Consider the following 24037-nt stretch of genomic DNA (forward strand, 5'->3'; position numbering starts at 1 on the left):
TATTACCTTAGCAGGTTGAAGTTTCCTCAGCAACTCAGCAAATTTGTTTGGCTCCTGAAAATGGACAATTTGCTTGGAGAGAATTATTTACTATATAACCAAAAAAAAAAAAAAAAAAACAGAGGAAACTTCCATTTCTGGAACTTATGAAGCATAAAAATATAAACTGAGGAAAAAAGAAAAGCACGCTCAAGACAAGGCACCAAGGTGCAGAACAGTAGGAAATTTTATTCCTTGCAGGAAGAAGAAGCAACAAGAATCGAAATATCAATAACTTAAAAACTAGATAAGAAATAAGAAAAGGTGACGGATATTAAAATTGTTTCAATGTGTACTTTCAGGAGAATGATGTATCCTATTCAAAATTAATGACTCAGACCCAATTGAAATAGGCATAGGCATCAAACCCTCACAAGTCTCGGGTATTTCATCCGCAAAAGATAAAGGACCACTCACAGTCACTGCATTGTCAAAACAAGAATCTTTGCCATTCACAATCCCCTTATCGGTGTCATTGACCGATACATTGTCGCTCGGTTTGACAGTATCCTTTTCCACGTCTAAGTTCACCTGCTCCTGCTCCAAATCCATCACATCCATTTCTGTTGATTTGGTAATTGGCAATGTCTCCTCTGAGTTTTCAAGACACTTCACCTCCTCCTGACTGGCAGTTGAAGCCAAATCCTCCGATTTCCCCAATGCAGCAGTCGACTCAACGACTGCTTTATCACCAGTGGCCAATATGGGCGGTTGCACCATTTCCGCACCAACAGTTGAAACAGGAACCTTAACTTCTTCATTATTGAAATTCAAGCCTTGCTCTTCAAGTCTCCTCTCAGAGGATGCCAAAATACCATCCAATTTTCCCCCAGAAACAACTTTCATTTCCTTCATTTCCATTCTCTGCTTTTTGTACAAGTCCATTGCACGCTGCAAAATTTTCAACACCACAATTATGAAGTGCTATATAACTTCTGAGCATCATTCACAACCATTAATATCTTTAACATGTACAAGTCAAAGTTTTACGAACAAAAGAAGCATAGAACCAATCAGGACGATGATCAAATATCATAAACTATAACTAAAACAACAGTTATGTAGCCGTTCAACTTTTGAACACATGAGGAAAACGGACACTTATAATGCTTACAAATAATGCAGCCATGTATTATACCTGAAAACCTGGGTTCTTGTTTGGATGGGAAAGAGATTGATGCACACCATTTGAAGAGATGAACACGGCTCTCATGCCCCCCTGTCAAGAAGATAATAGTGCAATCATAAATAACAAATTAAATTCATATAATCATTAGAAAGGCATAAACAGACATAGGTGGTATTGTGGCATGATGAAACTTTGTCCAGGACTTTACCTCGAGAACTATGTAAGCAGCAGTTTCCTCATCTGCAGTTGCACAGTTCTCAATATCCATTAACCTCTGACACTGGTGGTACAAATCAGGATGTGCAAGTTCTGCGGAAATCTTAAGCTTAGAAAGGTAAGAACAACTAAGTTTAGAATTATCGTCCATTGACCGTCTAACTGGAGCCGGTGTTTCAGAGAGAAGTTCAGGAGTGTTGGGACTTTCTTTTGCAGAAGGGATATTAGGCCTCATTTCAACAGTTTTTGTCAAAATAGTATTGGTGCTCTCATCACAAGCCTCTCTACTAGATACATCATCAACAGGATCCTGCACCAAACGCTCATCCTTCTGGAATTGGGAAGGCAATTCCCTTTTCGGGCCACCACTCTGTCTCTTCCACATGTCAGCTTTGGACTCCCATCCTCGACCATTCACCATCTGCCTGTTCTCTTCCCATTCAGCTCCACCATAAATGTGAGATTCATCCCTAAAGATACCATTGTTTCCATCCCATCCATGTAAGTGAGAAGGGCTTGAACCATCCAACATATTCTGCCACCCTAGTGGATGCATGTGACTGGAAAATCTTTCAGCATCAGGCATCCGATAGGGAATTCCAGAGTGATTGATTTCAAGTGGAGGTCTGATACCAAACAAAGGGGGAGCTGGAAACTGTGGCATCATTGACTGGAAACTTCCATGAGGAGGAGGTCCGTGCTGGAAGGGGATAAAGCCATTTGGTAGTGGTGCTGTCCAGTTTGGAACACCTCTCCAAGTGTTGCCATGTACTCTGCCCAAATTTTGATCATTATTCCTTCGGAAACGACCATTAGAATTGAGTCTACTATCATCTTCTAGTGAACCATCAAAAGGACTGTCAAGTCCACCCCTAAAAGCAGGGCGTGGATGGAATGGTGATGGATGGCTCTGACTAGCTTTGCTATAGAAGGACTCTGCCTGAGGTGACTCATCCATCAGAGGCTTCTCTCCTGGTAAATCCCAGCTAAGCCTATCCTTATTAGAAGAGAGGTCTTTGTTATCAATTGAGGTACTGCACCTTCGTCCACTTTCTTCAATGTCGATATTCTGCAAAACATAAGATCTGTTAGCATGTCCAAGGTCATTCATCAATGAAAGAGATCTTTCCAATGAGCTTGATGGTGATAGATACCTTAGAATTTAAAGACCTTTCTCGTGACAGCTCAATAGCATTGCCACCGTCTGCTTCACTGGGTTTCTCCACATATGTGTACTTGGAACCCTTTTCTTGTACTCCTGAAAAACCACTTTTATCTCTAGTAGAAATGGATTTGGACCTTTCTTCTTTCTTAGGGTATCGGTCTCTCAAATCCTCCTGATCTTGATGCCTAAAATGGAGAAAAAATGGATAATATTGCTTTGTTAACTATTGCAATATGCAGTCAAATACCCACTTACAACAAACCAATTAGAATCCTTAAAAATATAATAAATCCTTTTGACTAACTCATGACAAAATTAATCAATGAACTTTTATGGCTGAGACATAGTTAAGGAGTTGAACAAGGACGCATAGCACAAAATCATGTCGTTAATCGTTGCACCGTTTCATATCAAGAAGAAATCCTTTGGGAAAAAAAGGAAAAAGAAAACTCGTGCCACAAGATGTAAGGCACAAAGAATTTTTCATAGACAACAAGGAACCCTGTCTTTTCCTACCCCAGATCCTAACCAAGATCAAGAATAACACGATGCAGGAAGATGTGGTAAGAACTCCTTTTATAAAAATAAATAAATAAATAAACAACAAAGAGCTTCTTTATGGTTTACTACAGTGAGGACAGAAAGTTTCACTACTACTGTCTGTAAGGCACCCCCTTGTCAGTACCTTTTCGGATCCAACTAGTGTGCATTAATTCCTTTGCCTTTCACAAGGAAAAATAGAAAAAACAAAAGTTTTGCTCCATTTTTGTGGGCTTGACATGTTCTTTGTCTTCTCTCTGCTCTTTCTCTTGATAAAAAAATTAAAACTCAAAGCCAAGAAAATCCAAACAGCCTAGCTCTTAATATGGAACCTAGCAGGAAAAACTACCAGCTATTATAATTAAATCCATAAAAACAATAATTATTAAAAAAAAAAACACCACATAATCATAACAGATTTACAACTACAACCCTTTATCTTAACGCAAATGAAAATATGTTGGAGAAGAAATTGCTCAAAATATTTTGCTTTCTCCTTCTTTTGAAAAAATTCCTCGCTTGAAAATTTTACATTTGTCAATGACAGACGACCAGAAGATAAGTTATCAAATATAACTGAAAGAAATTAGAAAAGTCATTCTATTGCAAAAGCATAAAAGATGTGAGGTACCAATACATAGTTGCTTATTAACCTATCAATGCAGTACAATGAAGAATGTAATACATAGAACAATAGAAACTAGCTAGAGAAAAATAGATGCAAATATGCCTTTTTTCATGCCAACACGTGACAGAGAACTTCAAACAAATAAATGAAGAAACATCGTTGAACAATTTTTTTCATGCAACAAGGACTTCAAACACACCATATACCTAGAGTTACAATAAAAATAAAATAAAATAAAAAAGTGCTGCAACCTGTATTCATCCATGCCAACACGTGACAGAGAACTGGGTGAATTCTTCCGTCTATGGCTGCTTAAACTAACATCTGCATGACGTGATCGCGATTGAGATCTTCCTCTCTCAGCATCTGAGTCCACTTTATCATTGCTCAAAGACTTCTTTTCTTCGTTTGAATGGTGACTATTCTTCAAACTCTTAGATCTAGCATCAACAGAATCAACGTGATCATTTGGAGATCTTTTCCTTCCCCTACTATCAGCATATTTTGTGTATTGATCCTCAAAATGTGAACCATCACGGTCAACATCACATTCATAATCAGAGTAACGGTCACGAGCACGACTTCGACTGCGATTTCGCCTCCCATCTCGATCATAGTCACGGTCACGGTCACGACCACGATCGCGGTCGCGTCTACGCCTACTCTCTTGATCATGATCACGATCACGTTCATATGCATGATGGCGATCTCGATCGTGATCTTGATCACGCCTAGCATCTAAATCACCTTCATGTTTGGCCTTGGTTACCTCTCGATCAGGATCACTATCTTGAGGCTTGTTTCTCTTATGATGCATATCTATAGCATCTTTCTCATCTCTCAGATCTCTGTCATTTGACCTGCTAATGTGATCTTTTACAAGTTGCTCATCTCTTTGCTTGCCATCCCTATCAGCATCTTCCCGGTACTTCTCCCTATTTCTCTCATCCTTGTGCTTCTCACTCTTTCGTCTACCATCCTTCACAGCATCATTCTTTGAAGAAATCTGTCTATTTTCAGCATCTCCTATATCATCTTTATGCTTATCCCCATCAAAAGAACCAGCTCTCTTCCTAACTCGTGTCTCCAGGTGATTCTCTAGTCCAGGGCTCTGCAACACATTATCTGCATTTAAGGTGCAACACGTCACAACTTAGATGGTTTACACAAGTTTCCATAAAATGATAATAAGTTGTAAACTAATGCTCAGTTAATGATACAATGGTATCAAAGAAGATATAGACCATGGGAAGAAGTATAAAAAGAATAGTTAAGACTTCTCCTAAGTATGAAAACCAGCACTAAAAATAGAGCATTTCAAAAAATGTAAACAAATAATACCAAATTCATACGAGATTACTTTTTAAGGGTAATATTTCAACTAAATTTTAGAAAAAAGAACAAATAAAAGATGAACAGCTTGATAGGAGATATTTAGCATGACATGTGACTCCAAGTTGCCTAGGAGCCAGAGTATCATAATGTTAAATAATGCAAATGATAATTTTTTTCAAATAAAATTAGATTTCTTTGACCAAAACGAATTAGATTCCAAAAGGAAAATAATATTTCCAATAGAGCCCCAAACAATCCATCGATACCATAAGCAAATGATACCAAACAGGCACAATCAGCTCCGGCTAACACAAAACCTGATAAATAAAACTTTTTCACCTATATCCTAGTGCAGGAATATGTGCATGAGAGAAAGAGGGTAATAATTGGTTATCCTGATATATGGAAAGTAGGCAAAGCTGTAGAAGAAAATGCAATTAATTAATCCTTCAGATCCGAATTTTGCACAAAATTAAAGCACATTAGTACAAATTGAAATTAAAAAAAAAAATAACAATACTTCTTCGAAACCAAGTATAATCCAATCCCTAAGACTAACCAATTTAGCAAATCAGGAACATACACAGCTCAAATATGATGAATATTGATCAGTTTGTAAAGTGACAAAATTGAACATTGATCAAACAAAATCAGAATTCTACAGCCCCAATGAAATGCAAGGAAATAGAAATTGAAAACATAGTTAAAAGGAGAAATAGAATTTAGACTCTTAAGCTGTACATTATACATTACATTAGAAAATTGAGACATAAGAAGAAATAGAATAAAATCTAGAAACTTATATCCCCACTTAAAATTAACTCAAAAGTCACCGTTAATCAATCAAACCATTATGTGTGCTGGCATAAGGTATGTCAAAACCTGAAATATATGGTGCCATTAACAATGACACGATTGTAGGCAGAAAAGCTGTATACTAAGAGAAGCTTTCATGATGACTTACGAAAGGGAGGGTAGGGAAATTCCTTTGTATTTTTGTAGGATTGAACACACAACCTTTGGCTCTAAAGTAGTTGTGAAAGAAGGGGTAAGATTGTCGAGCTAGAGGAGAGGAGTAAATCATACAGATCCAAATTCCCTTGGTAGTGCTTGCAGTATGGGTGGTAGATTATTTTGCTGACCTACTCACTCCCTAGAACTTGACAGGGAGAAGACACTCTTTGGGTGCAGGACTCAAACAGACAGAGCTTGGTTTTCTATGTGAAGTTTCCTGCAAGAAGGAAAAGCAACCCAAGGTGTGCCTTTAAACCATTCACGACAGACAAAACTCTTCTTTCCCATGGGAATGCAGAGGCGGCCAGAGGGTTGGTTGTCCTTCCGTAACTCCTCCTCGAAGTTTAAACAATGGTATGATAGTCTTCACAGCAGAATCTCACCAAAGCACACACTCAGGAGACTTTTACATTCATACTTCACCAAATCAGCAAATGAGAAGATCTTACTGTAATCCTACCATCCTTTTTAACTCCACACCACGTACAGAAATCTAGGGGACGGGGTGTAAGACCACCCCGTAAGGGGTCGAGGAGGTTACCATCATAGTATCCTAAGTACCCAAAAAATAATGAGCATGTAAAGCCTAAAATATGGCAGCCTAAAAACAAAAGTACAACCATATCAGTAAATTATGGAACCAACAGAGAACACTACAAAACCAGCGTCAGCAAACAAATCAACCCTTTATACCCAGAAGCGAGACTTAAAGAATCGTGAATGCTAATCAGTAAAGATAAAGAGCATGTTCAATGGAAAAACGCATGGATGCTTAAGTTGGGAAGAGAAATGGATACATGAGTTGCGACTGTGATGATAGAGTTAACTGGTGATTCGATGCCTGACCTGTGTTCTTTTCCACTTGCTTTTCTACACGGTGTTCTTCACTTCTGTCACTTCTCCCTTCTCTTCCTTTCCTTTCCTTCTCCTTCTCCTTCTCCCTCTCCCTCTCCCTATCCCTATCCCTATCCCCTCCACCATTCCTGCCCTCCTTCCGGCTGGACTCCCGATGCCTTCCCTCACCCTTACCACTACTCTTCCTGAGTTCTTCACCATCACACTGCAGCAATCCCACACTCTCGTCCCTTCTCTTGCTCTTTGAATCCACCGATGGTTTTGACTTTTTAGAAGGAACACCAAGCTCATCGTCGCTTCCCCCATTCCACCTATCAGTGGTTCCCTCATCATACCTTTCCTTGCGCCGCTTGGAATGTCCATGCTCTTCCGTCTCGAGATTCTCCGAAGCGTAGAAGTCTTTTGCATCCTTTGAATCGAATCTGCGTTTCTCACTAGAGGCCGAGTCCTTGAATACCCTACTCCCACTCTCTTTGCCCTTCCGATCCCTCAGGCTTGAATCATTCTCCGAGTCGGAGGAGTCCCTAGCATCCTTCAAACCATGCCTAGTAGATTTGTGCCTCGAACCCCTCGGCATATTGAATCACACTGAAAACCCTAATTCGAAATCCCAACAAACACCAAAAGAACCCCAAGTCAAATTTTTCCCCCCCGAAAAAACCCTAAATTTCAAATCTTCCAGCGGTATCCCCCACTCAACTGCGCAATCAAAACCCTAACAGCAACGCATTACCCACAGTAAAAGGAAAAAAGAAAGAACAGCCGAATCAGGGATTGAGAGTGAAACAGCAGAGATAACCCGGCGAAGACGAAATGCAGAAGGAAAGAGAAGAAAAGAGAAAGGGAAGGCGTAGAGGAGTGGATCTCGGAGGAGGCGGCGGCCGGAGGTAGGGCAAGGGGCGGATGACGGCGGAGAAGAGAGGAAAAAAGCGAGCAGTTGGTGGGGGAGTAATTAGTATTGGATTTGGGTTATGTCTGAGTCTGAGTCTGAGACGAGACCCGGAGAGGACTAGCGAGCGGATAATTTGGTCCACGTGATTCATTCTAATTACTCTCCTGCCATTATCCCTTGAATTAAACCATATATTTCTGATAAAAAAGAACGTGAATTCTAATTTTCATTCCCACGTGTTATAGTCGTTATTTTTATTTGAATCGATTTATAATTTCATGAGTTTCAATTTATAATTAACATAAGATTTATCATTTATTGATTAAAATGTAACCGTTTGAATTTCAACTTCACATGTTCCTGAACTTTTTAAAAAATAGTTATTATAACATAGCTCAATGCGTTAATTTAGGTATATATTTTCAATTAAAATGTTCGGAATTCGAATCTTCACTCTCATATGTTGTTGTATTAAAAAATATATATTATTTTAGTTGATTTGTAATTTCAAAATAGTTTTCGTTTGAAATACCTAAGGTTACAGCTCTATTTTGATAGAAAGGTAAATGTTTCAATTTGTAACTCCACATGTTGCTAAACTTACAAAAATAATAACAAAAATGTTAAAAAATATATTTGGTAACTTTTCCTAAAGTAACAATTTAGTCCCTTAACATTAATTTGTAACGATTTAGTGTATGTAGTTTAAAATTTGTAATAATTTAGTCCATGTATTTTCACTGAAGTAACATTTTAGTCCCGGCCTTAACATTAATTAGTAACAATTTAGTCCCTGTAATTTAAAATTTGTAATAATTTAGTCTCTATCGTAAAATTTTTTATTAAAATTAAGTGTCAAATTTTATCCTATAACGATTTTATCTCTCTAATTCATAAACATATTTGGTCCATCTTTAGTTTATCAATCTATACATACAACAAGAAACTTAACAAAAAAAAATCACAATATTGACTAAATCGTTATCAAATTTAAATTACAATAACTAAGTTGTTACATTAAAGTTCAAAAACTAAATTGTTACCAATTTGAAAATACAAATACTAAATCGTTACGAACTAAAGTTCATGGACTATATTGTTACTTTAGCGAAAGTACAGAGATTAAGAGTGTTTTTTAACCTAATAAAAAAAACTTAATTTAAAAATTTTCAATTCCATCTTTATAATTTTAAAAAAATATTCTCAAACTATAGAGGACAACATTTATAATTTAACTAAAAAGTATACTGCATTGATTATTCATTTAGGGTCTATATAGAAATATTCTCATTTAGTTTTTTCTTTTTTGTTTATGGTTTTTGTTTTTCTGTTTTTTATTTTTTGTTTTGTTTTTTTTTTTTTGTTTTGTTTTTTTGTTTGGCTTAAAAAAAACTGGATTTGGGCAAGGTTCCCATTTATTCTTTTAAGGAAGAAAAAAAGAAGCATGTTTGGTAGCTTTTTTGGTTGTTTCCTTTTTATTAAAAAAATAAACTAAAATATCTTCGGCTAACATTTTCCAATTTTTTGTTCCCACGGATATTAAAATTAAAAATAAAAATTTTATATGATATTAATTTGTATAATAAAATATACAAAAATTTTATGTTGTATTTAATCTTTTAGCCTTTTTTTTATGAATTTTTAAGGAATGATATGATAAAATAATGTTATTTTATAAATTATTTATGTGTTCGAAAAACAAAAAATGAAAATCAGAAATTAATTTTTGTTATTTCTAAAATTTATATACAATACTGGTAATATTTATTGAAAATGAGAAATGATAAATAATTATCAAATATTAGCATTTTCCAAAAACTGAAAACAAGAAAAAAAATTATCGAACCATCCTTATATATTATGTAGTTATAATTCATAATAATCACTTATTAGATTATTATTGATTAACCCTAACCACTAATTTACATATTCTTATTTATACTATTTTTGTAGTATTTATCTAAATTATGCTAAATTTATTGAATAGTATAGTTAACGGCGCATCTGTTGAATAATCGCTGAGTTATACTTATGTTAATACGATAACATATGAGATGAAAGTTCAAACACATGATATTTTAGTTGACGATATATGTCTTAACCAGTTGAGCTAAGCTCAGGTTAATTATTCATTATTAGTCTATTAGAAACTTTGCTACATCGTCAACTACCACAAAGATTGTCAGGAGCTTTATGCATATCTCATTTGAACAAAGTGAGGTCATGTTTTTTTTTTCGAAGATAAATTATATTGCAAGAAAAAGATGAATCTCACCGTTTGGACACAAAAAAATAAAAATAAAAAATACTGCACAAACACGAAGAAGAAAGATTAATCTTACTTCAAGACATTATAGACTTAGAAGGTTGGATTCAAACTATTAAAAACTCTCATTTTCTCATTGGGTATTTATTTTACCTTATACATCTACATGAATGATAAATCTTGAAAATAGGGTTCTTATTTGTTCAAATCTACAAATTTGAGCTACGAGAGGTCAAATTTCTAACCTCAAATAAATGTGTAAATGTCAATTACTGGTTCATGTTGACTCACAGTATATACAAGATTAAACTTTGACCTCAAGAAAAGTAATTGAGATTTTATTCCCCTATGTTGGAATTGACAGTAATTAATTAACTATATTGTTGATATATAATTTACTAATCTCGGTATTTTGATTTTATTATAGTAGTCATAATTGTTTTTTAGTGGTGGTTTCTTTTTAATTTTTGTTTGAAAAAAAAAAAATTCATTAAGCAACCAACGGTCCTGCTTACCAAACCATAAAGCCAATCAGAAATAGTTACATCCCAAATACCATTTTCTCGTAAATTGCAAGCTCTTTTTGCAATGAAATGAGCACATACATTTGTTGTTCTATCCACCTTAACAAAAGACAAAATGTTCAAATATTTCTTGCATACACAGGATTTCATTTACCACCTACGTAATTTTATGCGAAGTCTTCGTTTTCATTATATAGCAAAGATATTACTTCTAAAGAATCTGATTCCACCCGACCAAATCGGGTAGGCAACCATGTTCCGAGATTGATTCAGTTCTTCCAAAATCGCCAATGCCTCCAGAATAGATATATAGTACAACATGTGGGGTGGGAGTTTGAATTCATGACCTTTTGGTCAGAAATAAATGTCTTAACCACTTGAGTTAGGCTCGGTTTGAATGCCTCCAGAATTTTTACAGCAGGTTGTGTCGTGTGGTGGTTTTTTTTTAATGTTTTGCTATTCCGTGTACTAATCTTAAAATACCCCCAAAAAAAGTATACAACTAATTGAGCATAGTTCACAGTAATTGACATATACTCCTTCGTTTGAGGTCGAAGATTTGATCCTCATATCCCAAATTGTTGTAAAAGAAACAACTATTTGATAGAACATAAAAGAAATCATGTAACGAAGAGGGTCCGTATTTGCTTTGCATTATTAAAGTAAGAACAAATCAGTTTAATAGTAAATGAATTTTTAACCAGTTACTTTAATTAGTTTTTTGTTTTAGTTAAATTATTGCAAGAGTGAGTCATCCAACCAATCAATCCTTTGAATGATATTAAAGTGCCCATTAATTTTATGAGCTATATCCTCGGTTAATTTAATAGTTGAAATGTGTTCTGAACCACGGTGATTTGATTTGTTTCAACTTTTAGAAGGGAGAAAGTTACTTTATGCTCACTTTTGTTACATGGATTAAAACAAGTATATTTTAAACTACAAAACTCATATTCCATGGATCATTTCAGCTCTATTTTTCTAAAACTATTTTAGAATGCATGCATATATATTTCCCTTAATAAAGAAAATAAAGAAAATGAGAAACGGAAAAATAAGAAACGAGAAACAAGACGCTATCCCACGAGACCTTAAACCATTGAGCAAGTCCTTACAGACCACACACAGAGAGGACAGTACCTGCAAATGCATTAACTTCTGCCACAACTTGTGCACCTCCCAATATTAGTGATTAAATATCACACCATTTTTCATTTCATATTTCATGTAGAGAATCACTCATTGTTGTAGCTTAAGAAATCTTCCATGGATAAATTATGAAAAGGAGACAAGAAAGAAGGTCGAAAATGTCTGCTCGGAGTTTCGAGCAACGAAATGGCCGTTTTGTTCTCCACCCGACCCGGGGCGGGTGATTTAACAGTTCCATACAAGAATAGAATCTACATCGAGACGATTCTGATAACTTTCTAGGTGAATGCAAAAGTTTGCCACAAATGTATGGGTCAATGTCTTTGGCTAACAACTAAACCGACCCAGATATCGAACGATCACTACGCTTTCTTTCCACGACATCTGATGGAAAAGATCAAAAGCATCCACCCAACTGCATTGTTACAAAACAAAGCAAACAGAGAAATCATGGGTTTTAAAAGCTCAAATGCTTTAAAGTACAGTAATTGCCTTTGTGTTTATGCATGTTAGAGTCAGAACCAACATATCAGAACAAACATCAAATATTTCGAACCTGCTGTTCGCATTTGAATTCAAATGGATCTTGCAGTGTTAACTGATGTCATAAGATTTGTAAATTCAGGAATCATATCGACATAAGACAGACTAGTTTGCTTACCAATATGGCCTCTATCTCTCGGTCCGAGACAGGCGTACGCTTTGGCAGGAGTGATGCTTTGCCTCCCACGGCAGTGTTTTGGGGTGGTGCTGGCACATCGGAACCCGAAAGTGCATAGTAACCAATGTCCTTAATTGTGGAGGGGTTGTTCTGAGCCTGGAAAGCAGAACCTAAAGAGAGAAATTGTAGGACTTGTCAGGCTAGCAAAATGAGCTAGAACTTGGCATGAGAAAGCATCTGCAAACGATTACAAATGAACTTGTTTTGAATTTGCGATAATGATTGCAAGCAAGTGAAGAGAAACTCGTCAATTGTGATCGATCATCACCATTAGAGTTGAATGCAAGGTAATCCAACAAAACTCATTCAATACAAGCACTAAGTGGAATAAATTCATACAGCAACTCTTATTAGAAAGAAAACGTATTTTGTTAAATTACAAGTTTAGTCCCTAAACTTTCAAGGTTGTGTCTATAAGTTCCTCAACTTTGAATTTTGTGTCAAATAACCATTGACCTATTCAACATTTCACGGTCCTACCAAATACATTGACTTTTCAATTTTGTGTCTAATAAGTCCGTAAAGTTTAGAAAATATCTAATAGGATAGAGGTTTATTAGACACAAAATAAAGAAATTCAAGGACACATTAGACATTTTTAAAGTTTAATGATCTATTTGACATAACATTAAGAGTTTAAGGGCCTATTAGATAAAACTCTGAAAGTATAGGAGCTCAAGTTGTAATTTGACCCAAGTATTTCTTGGAATTTGCCAGCAATATTCTAAGAAGAAACTGAATATGACACTTGATAAGAATTAAGAATGTTCTGTTCATATTAACATGTTGGGAATGCAAACTAGTCCTCCATTGAACCAACGTAAAAGTTCGAACATTTAAATCGGTAAAACTAAAGGATTGTACAGAGTTTACTTCCATCAAGTAAAACTGAATCTGTCCCAAATTTTCTAACCCAAAGAGTTTCTGTTTCTACACGACCAAACAGACAAAATAATCATCCACAGGAACAAAAAAAAAAAAAAAATTGCCTCAGTTTTTAAACCCAGTGAGTTTCAACTTCTTTACAACAAAACAGACAAAAGTCTTCCACAGGAACAAAAAAATTGCCTCAGCTTCTAAACCCAGTAAGTGAATTTCTGTTTCTACACAATGAAACATACAAAAAAAAAAAAACTTCCACAAGATCATAAGTTCTTAACCCAGTAAGTTAATTTCTGTTTCTATACAACTAAACAGAAAAAATCTTCCATAGGTACAAAAAATTTAACTCAGTTCATAACCCAGTAAGTGAATCTCTGCTTCTACACAATTAAACAGACAAAAATCTTCCACAGGAACCAAAATTTGCACCAGTTTCTAAACCCAGTGAGTTTATGCTTCCATACAATCAAACAGTCAAAAAAACCCTCCACAAGAACAAAAAATTGACTCAGTTCATAACCCAGTAAGTGAATTTTCTGTTTCTATACAACCAAAAAGACAAAAACAAATCTTCCACAGGAACAAAAAATTGACTCAGTTCATAACCCAGTAAGCGAATTTCAGTTTCCACTCAACCAAACCAACAAACAATCTACCACAGAAACCAAAAACTGATCCAGAAGATGCTAAAGCTACAGACAATGTTATGAAATCCAGCTCATAAACCAGTAAGAAAAAACTTGAGAACTGAGAAAGAAAGATGCCTGAAGCTGAAGATTTCGGGTGTCTTTCTGGGAATTTAATGCGTGGAATTCGCTTCAACACATGCCCTTCCACTCCCATCTTCTTCTTCTTCTTCTTCTTCTTCTTCTTCTTCTTCTTCTGCTTTACTCTTTCTCTTTTGGGTTTCTTTGCTTTTGGTTTGGCTGATTGGCAAATTGGCAATAAGGCCGCGTTTACTATCAAAAGAGTTTGGTTTTCAGCCAAAAACGGCTCAAGCCGACCGTGTGGAACAATGACACGTGGTGGTTCCACTGTTCTACACGACGTCGCATTGCAGCTCCATAAATTCCCGATTCCCCCCACCACCAACCGCCGGCCGTTCGCAGATCCGATCGAGCGAAGAACAATGTCGAGCAATCTCAGCCGTTTATTCTCGTCGCTGCAGAGTCTCTCAGCCCTACCGGCGGTGAGTCGCGTCACTTCCAACTCGTTGAGCCGACTCGTCAGCTCCTCGGCGAATCAGCAGCCTTCTCGTTCGCAGCAAGGCGTCCCCGGCGAGGAACAACGTGAGGCCGGGAAAGAAAGCTTGCCAAATCAACACGAGCCTGCGGGAGATGAGCAAGACGACGACGACGACGGAGGAGTTGATTTGAATGAAGCTACCGGCGAGGTCGGTGGACCTAAAGGCCCTGAGCCCACCCGCTACGGCGATTGGGAACGAAACGGCCGGTGCTACGATTTTTAACATTTCGAGGTTAGATTCTGAAGAAAATCATAGGATTGATTGATTGATTATTATACGGTTTCCGTAACTCAATTTCATGGCCTTTTCTTTCCCGAATTCTGGTTCCTTTTCTTCTTTTAACTGATTTCCAGTACTGTATGCATGCATTTTCGAGCTAGAACGGAAATTAGAATAATGTTAATAATCTTTTCTATGAGACTTGATTCTGGTTTTCTTCTTGTATTGGGGTTTTGTTTTGGCCAGGTTGTATGTAATTCTGTCAAAATTTTGCTAGGAACAGTTCTGAATTGTTTAGCTAGTTGAACAAAATTTCCAAGAGAGTGAAGAAATGAGGTTTATTGATTAGTATGGTGCAAAGATCTGGTTGATCTGTTATTATCAAACAACCGTCGGACAAAATATTTGGTGTTCTGTTACAGAATCATTATAATTGTTCAAATCTATTTGAACTGTTCTGTTCTTATATCATATCAACTTCGCAAAAGTTTGATTCAAGCTCATTGTGATGATTCAATAGATGGTCCTTATTTTAACTGTGTACTTCTAGCAAGCTAGTTCATTTTAATTTCTTCAAACTTCATATCTTCTCCAAAATCAAACTAAAAATTAATCAAAACATTAACTATCTGACATAAGGGAACAAAACACCCAAATCTAATCACAAATATGTCCAAATTCAGCTACAAAAGCACTCAATTCATCAGACAACCAAAAAAAAAAAGTTCAACCGAACACCAAAACATCAAAATCTAGCAAAACACATACTCAACTAACTGAAAAATCAACACACAAAAATGTCTTTTTAAGCTGCAGGAATGTCTTTTTTTTTTTTTTTGTCCTTCTTTTGAAAGATACTAGCCTCCTTTGAAAGAATACAAAGGGCATATAGAAGATAGCCTTAGCGAGAGGAGCCAAACTAAACCAAAAAAGGACTAGATAATTATAGAAGTCCTTCACCACCAAATAGAAATATGAAATCTAATTAAAGACTTCCTCCTCCCAAGATCTCTTATCACTTAAAATTATATTGTTTCTCTCCATCCACAAATCCTTAAAATTCTATTGTTTCTCTCATCCACAAATCCTATAAAATAGTACAAATCCCAACGAGGCAAAGAGAATGCCCCTTATCACGAAAGAGTGAAATAGTGAGCAACTCCTCTACCAGTGCACTACAGTCTCTAGGATGAGCAAGGCTGAAACCAAGCTCATAAAAATATATATATTGAAAAGAAAATTTCATATCAAGTAGGCAAAATGACATCTCCAATGATCAAGATCCTCCGCCACCCTTTACAAAGAATACAACACTGCGGCCCTATCAAGTTAGTGATAGTATCAACAAAGATGACTTCCTCAAAATTTTAACAAGCTACAAGAACGTTCAAACCTGGCCACATAGTATTAATTCAAGGTGCGGGTTCTTGCCAAAGTTTAATGCCTCTTTTTGAGGTCTACGTGTAAGGACTTCTGTTATCAAGGCCCTGTTCTTTTGAATTAGAGCTTCTTTTTAGCTTCAGCCTCTTTTTAGCTAGTTAAGTCCTTGGGTGTTGCTTTGATTCCCTATCTTGGGCTGTGATTTGTGTAAACTCTTTGTTAATGAAAGCCTGGTTCTTCATAAAAGATATTGTTTTGAGTTTAAAGTTGAATTTAAACAAGGGACAGAGAGTCTTGCTGATGATAGAGGTGTGATATTACACACACTTCTCCTCAATGTAAGGAACATGTAGGAGAGAATGAGGATTGCTAGATGAGTTATAAGATGGGAATTGTATGCAAAACTGTCAAACAAATTGATGGCTTACGGGTTGGAGTCCATTTTTATAGAGTTAGTTGTTTGGCTCCTTTGATTTCGAGCTATTTTTCGTATCTCCTTTAGTTTGTTCTCTTTCATTGTTTCTCAATAAAAGTTTGGTTTCTCGGGTTGAGAATGATAATGAATTGCAGGGTAAGAAATAGCTGCTATAAGATGAGAACTTGAGAAGTGTCTGCTAGATAGGTTGTGAGATGGAAAATGACTCCAAGAGGGTTATGAAGTAGATGGCTAGAATAATTGCACCATTCATTTCAGGATGTCAACTTGTCCAAGCAATATTGTCGAGATGCCTATGTAGGAGGCGTAGCCATGATGCTTCGGGGCGATGCCCCAGATCCCTACAAGTAGAGTATGATCAAACCCGCTATGCTAAATGGAGTTGGTAGTTGATATATAATTGAAAACAACTCTTCTGAACAATGGTAACACTTTTGGTTTTGGTAAACTTAGAATAAGTTGGGTAATCTTTTCGTTTATGATTTCTCATTTTTTTAAGAAATGTTCCCATAATTTTATACTAAATTTTAGAAATAACAAATCAAGTTTCTTATTTTTTATTTCCGTTCCCAATTTTTTTTCCCAAAACATAAAATAAAAATTTTATTTTATCATTATTTGACTTACAAAATAAATATTAAAAGTAACAATAATATAAAAAATTAATTTTCATATAAAATTTTTATCTTTTAAATTTAAAATTTAATGGTTACCTCCTTATAGTTATTAAATGTAATTATTTTTTTTAATTATAAAATAAGAAATAAGGAACGAAAAATAAGAACATCAACGTTATTTTCTTTTCTACGCGTAATGGTTGTTTTTTTTAATTTTTTTTTTTGAGAAACACATATTCTCCCTATTTAAGTTTTCGACTAACGGCCATTTAATATGCCACCTGGATTACTTAAGAAAAAAAATGGGAATATTGGCCCAACTCCGATCGCTCATTGTTTATAAATCATTTTACATAATTATTTTTTTTTTGTTCATTCATATGATAGAACCATATATGAATTAGAAAGTGCTATTTTATAGTTAAGAATAAGAAATATTTATTGCTCACTTTCTAGCATGTGTTTAATCCTTTATTTTTCAACTTAGTTAAGTTAAGACAAATAATATTCCCAACTAGAAAGTAATGAGTTCGAATCTCTACTCCTATATTCACATGTTATCATAATAAAATAAATTTTCTAATCATCTAAGTTATCATCAAACAAAATTTGAATTATCGAAATATTCTTGGAAACTTCAACAATTGAGTCAAATATTCAAAAGAAAGAAAGAGTGGGTGAGAAAAAAACAAGTAAATTTGAATTATCGAAATATTCTTGGAAACTTCAGAGCCAAATATTCAAAAGAAAGAAAGAGTGGGTGAGAAAAAAATGATGAATTAAATCAGGTCAAACACGCAAAAGTAAATCATTTTGAGAATATATGAAATCATTTTGAGAATATATGGACTTCCAAGTTTGCTCAAGAAATCTTTAGAAGCCACTAGGTTAGGTGGTTTCCCAAGCTTGCTCAAGAATCTTTTCCGTGAGAGTTTAAGCAATTAGAAGCTACGTGGCAAATATATAGCTACTAGATCATCATCTATCCAAAGCTAATATATGGCATATTTGTAGTCGTAGAAATCCGTTTGATGAGCAAGTATGGATTCGGCACTCATGCTTGACAATCCATCTAAAAAATCTTCAATTACAAGTGAGCTAAACTGTGAGTGTGAGACTTGGTGATATAAAAATAAAGAGAATTTATTCTCATGAGAGATTTTGTTCTCTATAAGAAAGCGATAATTTGTAATTCCTATATTGAGTGGAATTCTCCTTTCTTACCCGTGGTTTGATTTTCCACGTAAAATCACCATGTCCTTTTTATCTTCTTTCCTCACTACTTCTTCTCAATACATTTTAACTGTGATCTTACTATATTCGGTTCCAATCCTTTTTATAACGAGAAGCATCCATTTCACTTGGCCAAAAAAAGGGTTTTTTAGCACCGCTAATAGTGTAAGGGTTTTTTTAACATGTAACATCATAATCTTATAATAATAAAAGAAAGAGAGAGAAATGAAATGATATTAGATGCTTACTATTTTGACACATGAGTGTAAGGCTGACGTGAAATAATATGGAATCGAAAAAGAATTAAAACACAATAATATGAAAATAAAAATTAGAATTTGTTGATGCATGATTCTAGACGAGGTCATGACATGTTAGTTTCATATTCACGGTAGACGTTTGATTAGTCGAGCTGAGTACTTGCACAAGGAACTTTTCACTGGTATGATACTCAGCCATGCATACTCTGAAATTTAAATTAACTGTATTTCGTCCGAGTTCGTGTCAAGTCGTACTTGGTTATGTTGCATAGAAAAATCGCACCTTTTGAGAAGGAGTGACTTTGCATCTTATAAGGAAACTTTAGAAAGTTCGATATACTATTCTGATGTCTCATATCTTGCGAGTGGCATCCGTTATCTCCAAGTTCGCGATGAGCTTCCGCTAGACTAGTCGCACGTGATTTAGTCTGTCCAACTTTGTCTTCAACCGGTCATACGTTAAGGTCCGGACACTTGTTACCAAGTGAGTGGTCCATTATGAACCTACCTATAACATAATTTACTCCAATTAATTAGTTCCCTTGTTCTTTTTACTGTTTGATATGAATGAATATGTTAATATGGTATATTTTAATGATATTCTTAAAAATATTGTACTTTTTAAGTAATTAAAGAAAAATGATACATTTTTAAACACTATCTAGAAGAATATTGTAGTTTCGATTAGATGGGATATCTGAATTTGTGAGGTTTCCAGGTCGATCAGAGGTTCGGCTTGCTTCTCCCCCCACCTTTTAGCGTTCTGGGTCCCTGAAAAAAGAAAGAAACCCGGAGTTATTGTCTATCATTGGCCTCTATGGTAGAATCAGTCGGGGGCCTGAGAGGCGGTGGTTTACCCTGTGGCGAATTAATCGTGTGGAGAAACCGTGTCTTGATTCATGACTTTTAATTAAAATGGAATACGTGGATGATATGAAATGAAATTTTCTTTCAAGACCTATTTTCATCATTTTCAAAAGAACATTTCATTGTAATTTCATCCACACGTTACCTTGTTCTTTTGGTTTGTTTGTTTGTTTTTTTATCTATAAATCATCTTTTCCATAGTGGGAAAAGTTTCAATCAATTTGAATAGACAACTTCATTTGTTGACAAATACTACTATAATTTTACATTTTGATTACGAGTGGTTTGAAAAACACTATATTTCTGCCGTTGTGTTTTAGAAGTAGATACTTTTTCACCATATCTTCCATGAATATTTGGGTAATTTATATGTGTTTTGATTGATTTAATCTCACAAGGATAACTGCTTCAGCTTGTACCTCATTATTGTTAATAAATTCATATGATTTCTCATTTTATAATGTCACATAGGAGCGTAATATTTTAATTTTATTTTGTCTTTGTGATGATATATTAAAAAAAAAAGGTGAATAGATTTAAATCCATTATGAAAATCATTACATAATTATTAAATAATAGAATAAGTTGGCCGTTTTTTAAATTGACCAAATAAAATATTATTTCTCTCTGGGTCGTGACTCGTGCCCTTTGAAGTTGACAGTTCAGACTTTTTTAAAGACAAATTTGGATTATTTTACACGAAAAATGAAAAAACAAAAAAAAACCCTAATTTTTAAATTTTATATTTACCAATGACGGAAATAAACTTAAAAGAGAGTAAATAGAACTTCCATAATTTGTGAAATTATTTTATGATTCCTATGTTTTCAAAATTTCAACCAAGTTTTGGAAATTTAGACACATCGGTTTGGTAACTCATTTGATTTCTTAACAATATTTTAAAAATAAAATAAGTTTTTTAAAACTATTTTTTAGTTTTTAAAATTAGACTAGAGTTTTAAAATAGTTTTAAAAAATAAATAACAAAACGAAAAAATATCTAGATGGAAATAATATTTAAACGTTGGTTCTTGCATTTTCAATTCATTAGATTCTTACACTTGACCCATTTTTAAACAATTTCATAATTAAAATTATATATATAGATGAGACTGGAATGTGTTATAATTTATAACCAAATTATTAAATTATCATAGATAGTTAATGGACCCAACATTGTTATCATTTTTATTATATCGTACAAAATTTAAGAAAATATTAAAATAAAATAAAAATATTATTAATATATGCATAATGTTACTAACAATAAATTTTAACTTGTTTTAAAATCGCGAAATTTAAATATTTTTCAATGAATAAATTGATATTTTATGATTTTCTAGAAATATATATCATCATCAATATTTATTAAAATTGTGGCATCAACAATTTTGTCAGTATTGTTCAGCATTTACATCTAAAACTTTGTTAATCTAAACATCTAATATAAAAATAAAAATATTAGGCTTTTTTTTCTCTCTCTCTCCTTTTCGTTTTCAGAAAAATCCACTTAGTTTAAGTAAATTGCAGGTTTGGACCAATCACGAATTGACAAATCACAAACTTATTATTATTATAATTATGTTTCTCCTTTTAAAAGTAAACGTGCTTCAGATCTTGCCACGTATACATCTTACCTTTCACTTTTTTTTTTCTTTTTTTAATGAAGACTAGAATTTTTAAAGATGTGCGGTAACTTTATTTTATTAATTTTTTACTCTTACTCAGATTATGTTCTAGTTAACCTACAATATTAACTTATTACCCCTCTATCATGTAAATTTTAAAAAATATTATCAAATAAAAAAACTTTAAACATTTTGTTTAGCTAACCTTAATACTTTTTTCTTTTCAATTTAATCCAACTATAGAAAAAAAATAAAACTTTTAAAATCATATGAACTAAATTAAAATCAAATTCAAAAGAGATTATAATATTAATTTAACGAGATAAATAAATAAAAAGATTTAAAAGAATAAAATAAGATCCATTGCCCACGAGATGGAAGGTGGACTTAGAATATTTGCTTTTAAAAAGAATGTATTTATTTTTTTAATTTTTTTAAATAATCTATTGATGCTATATAGTTTAAGAGTTTACTTTGTCTTTACTTTATTTTTTCTAAAGGACCATTATACTTTATAATATTATATTCGTAGTGTGAGATTGATGTTAAATTTTTTTATTATTGTTGTTGTTATCGTGATTTATTAAACGTTGTGTGAAAAACAATGGCGATATTATTTTATATGCGTAAAAAATATAATAAATTAAGTGTGATTTTAAGGTTTAAAAACACTTTTTGACTGACAAAGCAAGCATAGCTCATCGGTATAATAATTCTAGTCAGGAGGTTGTGAAGTTTCATCTCCCACCCCACATGTTGTACTAAAAAATAAAAATAAAAACACTTTTGGCTAGGACACTTTTTCATTGAAGCAAGGATTTCATACTTGTAATAGTAGTTTAGTCCCTAAATTTTATTAGGTAACAATTTAGTCTGTGTAGCTTAAAATTTGTTACGATTTAGTCCCTATCATAAAAAATGTTGTTAGGAGCATTTAATAGAATTTATTATACATGCATATAGCTAAATTGATAAGGAAGCAAGTGTGTTTATAAATTGCAAATATTAAATAATTATAATCGACACTTAAATTTGACAATATGCTTTTTGCGTGACAGGGACTAAATTGTTTCATATTTTAAATTTCAGGGACTAAAGTTTTACATGTTAAAATTCGATGACTAAATTATTACCAATTTAGAAGAATAACAATCAAATCAAATTGTAGGAATTAAAGTTCATGAATTAAAATGTTACTTTAATGAAAATTCAGAGAAAAAAGGGCATTATTTAACCTAATTTTAACTATTATTAAATAATTTTAGATAGTAAATCTATAAATATTAGCTACAATTATATATATTATAATGTTTCAAGGCTGGCCACTAAACTTTTGCAATTGTTTTGATTTAGCATTTACAGCTTTAAATGTTTTAAAAATATTATTTCAAACTTTGCAAAAGAATTTGTTCTTGTCTTTATTTTTATATTATGTTTTGCATTAAATAGAAATATCATATGGTATCATATGATGCTATATTTTAAACCACACATATTGGATTTGATATCTAGTTGGGAAATAGATGAACTAAGATTTATAATATTAAATATAGCAAAGAGAATAAATAAAACAATAAAAAAATTAAAAATATGCAAAATTAAAAATTAAAATATTTAGAAGTATAAATAGTAAAATGAAATAAGCGTGAAAATTACTAAAAATATAAATTGAATTAAACTTTATCGGCTCATAAGGTAATAAAAGCATGAAAATGTTAGGCAATTTTGGCCGTGTGCTTAAAAGCAAATATTTTCGGTATTCATCCTTTCATGAAGTCGAAAAGAAAAGCAAATACTTCGTTTGTTTGGAATAAAATCCCGTGGGGGAGGGATTTGCTTAATGAAGGAATTCAAGAGAGAATGGGAGATCGAAGTAGTGTGTACTGGGATGCATAATTGGATTCCTTAGTGGGGTGAATAGGAACAAGCGAAATGAGAATCTGATAAGTAAATTATTTTACCCTACATATGCCAGGAATATTTCATCTATCCTCTAGCGAACAAAGGTTACAGATGTCCCAACATGGGATGAAATTAACCTGATATGAATTGGAAACCTCCATCAAACTTCATCGAAGATGTTAATTTCAATTATTCTTATTTTTGTTAGGGCTAAGCCTTAGGCCTTAATTTTTTTATTTGTAGGACCAAGTTTAGTCGTAATATTATTGAATTAGTTTAGTTGATTATTTTATTTATTTATACCAAAATACATTAGGATTAATATTTGTTGCCACTTAAGTTATTTTTATTGGTAGGCCTTAATCATTTTAGGTTGTGTGGGGACAGTTCAGTTTTAATGGAAATTTGAGTCTTTGAGCCGTTTCTTTGAAGCTAGCCAAAAACGTTGAATTTTGCAATCCTTGATCTAGGTTGCAATCCTGGATCTAGGTTGCAAACTTGAACATTCAAGAAGGGTTTGATCAGCCTCTCTTGTGAGTGTTCAACATCGAGTAAGAAACTAGTTCTCCTTGCCTCGGGGTCTTCGATCAACAGGGTAACCTACATCTAATCTTCCTTGGGATTGTGCTAAATTGATTTTGGGGGATTTTAGTGTTTGTGAATTAGGGGTTCATATACCCAAAGATTTCCTAAGTCCAATTCGCTAGGGTTTCCATACTAGAACCTATTATGTAAAGAGTGGTTATCATGTTTGTTTCTCTCAAAAAGATTAGACAGATCAATCGTATAGTGAAGAGATGAAGAAGTGGTAGTCTTTTTTCAAGCACCTCCAAATTCCTTCTAAAATTAAGATCTTCTAAAGTGGATTTTGGGAAGAAGGGGAATTGGAGGGGC

General features: G+C 33.8%; 3 protein-coding genes across 5 annotated transcripts; 1 reads left to right on the forward strand and 2 right to left on the reverse strand.

Annotated features, from left to right (window-relative positions):
• Positions 1–208: 208 nt before the first annotated feature.
• LOC111024614 (LOW protein: zinc finger CCCH domain protein) lies at positions 209–7923 on the reverse strand. Its single transcript, XM_022302339.2, has 6 exons — positions 6913–7923; positions 3969–4842; positions 2539–2734; positions 1377–2453; positions 1178–1258; positions 209–930 (listed from the first exon to the last, which is right to left on the reverse strand). Exons 1-6 carry the CDS (start codon positions 7496–7498, stop codon positions 325–327), a joined length of 3420 nt encoding a protein of 1139 aa, XP_022158031.1. The 5' UTR covers positions 7499–7923; the 3' UTR covers positions 209–324.
• A 3865-nt stretch (positions 7924–11788) lies between these two features.
• LOC111024619 (uncharacterized) lies at positions 11789–14260 on the reverse strand. Its single transcript, XM_088125878.1, has 3 exons — positions 14120–14260; positions 12414–12583; positions 11789–12167 (listed from the first exon to the last, which is right to left on the reverse strand). Exons 1-3 carry the CDS (start codon positions 14196–14198, stop codon positions 12150–12152), a joined length of 267 nt encoding a protein of 88 aa, XP_087982004.1. The 5' UTR covers positions 14199–14260; the 3' UTR covers positions 11789–12149.
• Positions 14158–19717, forward strand: LOC148211000 (succinate dehydrogenase assembly factor). 3 transcript variants are annotated; one of them, XM_088125877.1, is made up of 2 exons: positions 14158–14832; positions 19465–19717. In XM_088125877.1, the coding sequence occupies exon 1, from the start codon at positions 14158–14160 to the stop codon at positions 14821–14823; it is 666 nt and encodes a 221-aa protein (XP_087982003.1). In that variant the 3' UTR covers positions 14824–14832; positions 19465–19717. The 3 variants fall into 3 exon arrangements, with proteins under 3 accessions (XP_087982003.1, XP_087982001.1, XP_087982002.1); XM_088125875.1 differs by lacking the exon at positions 19465–19717 and adding an exon at positions 16771–17113; XM_088125876.1 differs by lacking the exon at positions 19465–19717 and adding an exon at positions 16895–17113.
• Positions 19718–24037: the final 4320 nt, after the last annotated feature.

The sequence above is a fragment of the Momordica charantia genome, assembly GCF_013281855.1.
Source record: "Momordica charantia cultivar OHB3-1 chromosome 6 unlocalized genomic scaffold, Mcharantia_2.0 BLBB01000006.1, whole genome shotgun sequence".
In the NCBI taxonomy this organism is placed as follows: domain Eukaryota; kingdom Viridiplantae; phylum Streptophyta; class Magnoliopsida; order Cucurbitales; family Cucurbitaceae; genus Momordica; species Momordica charantia.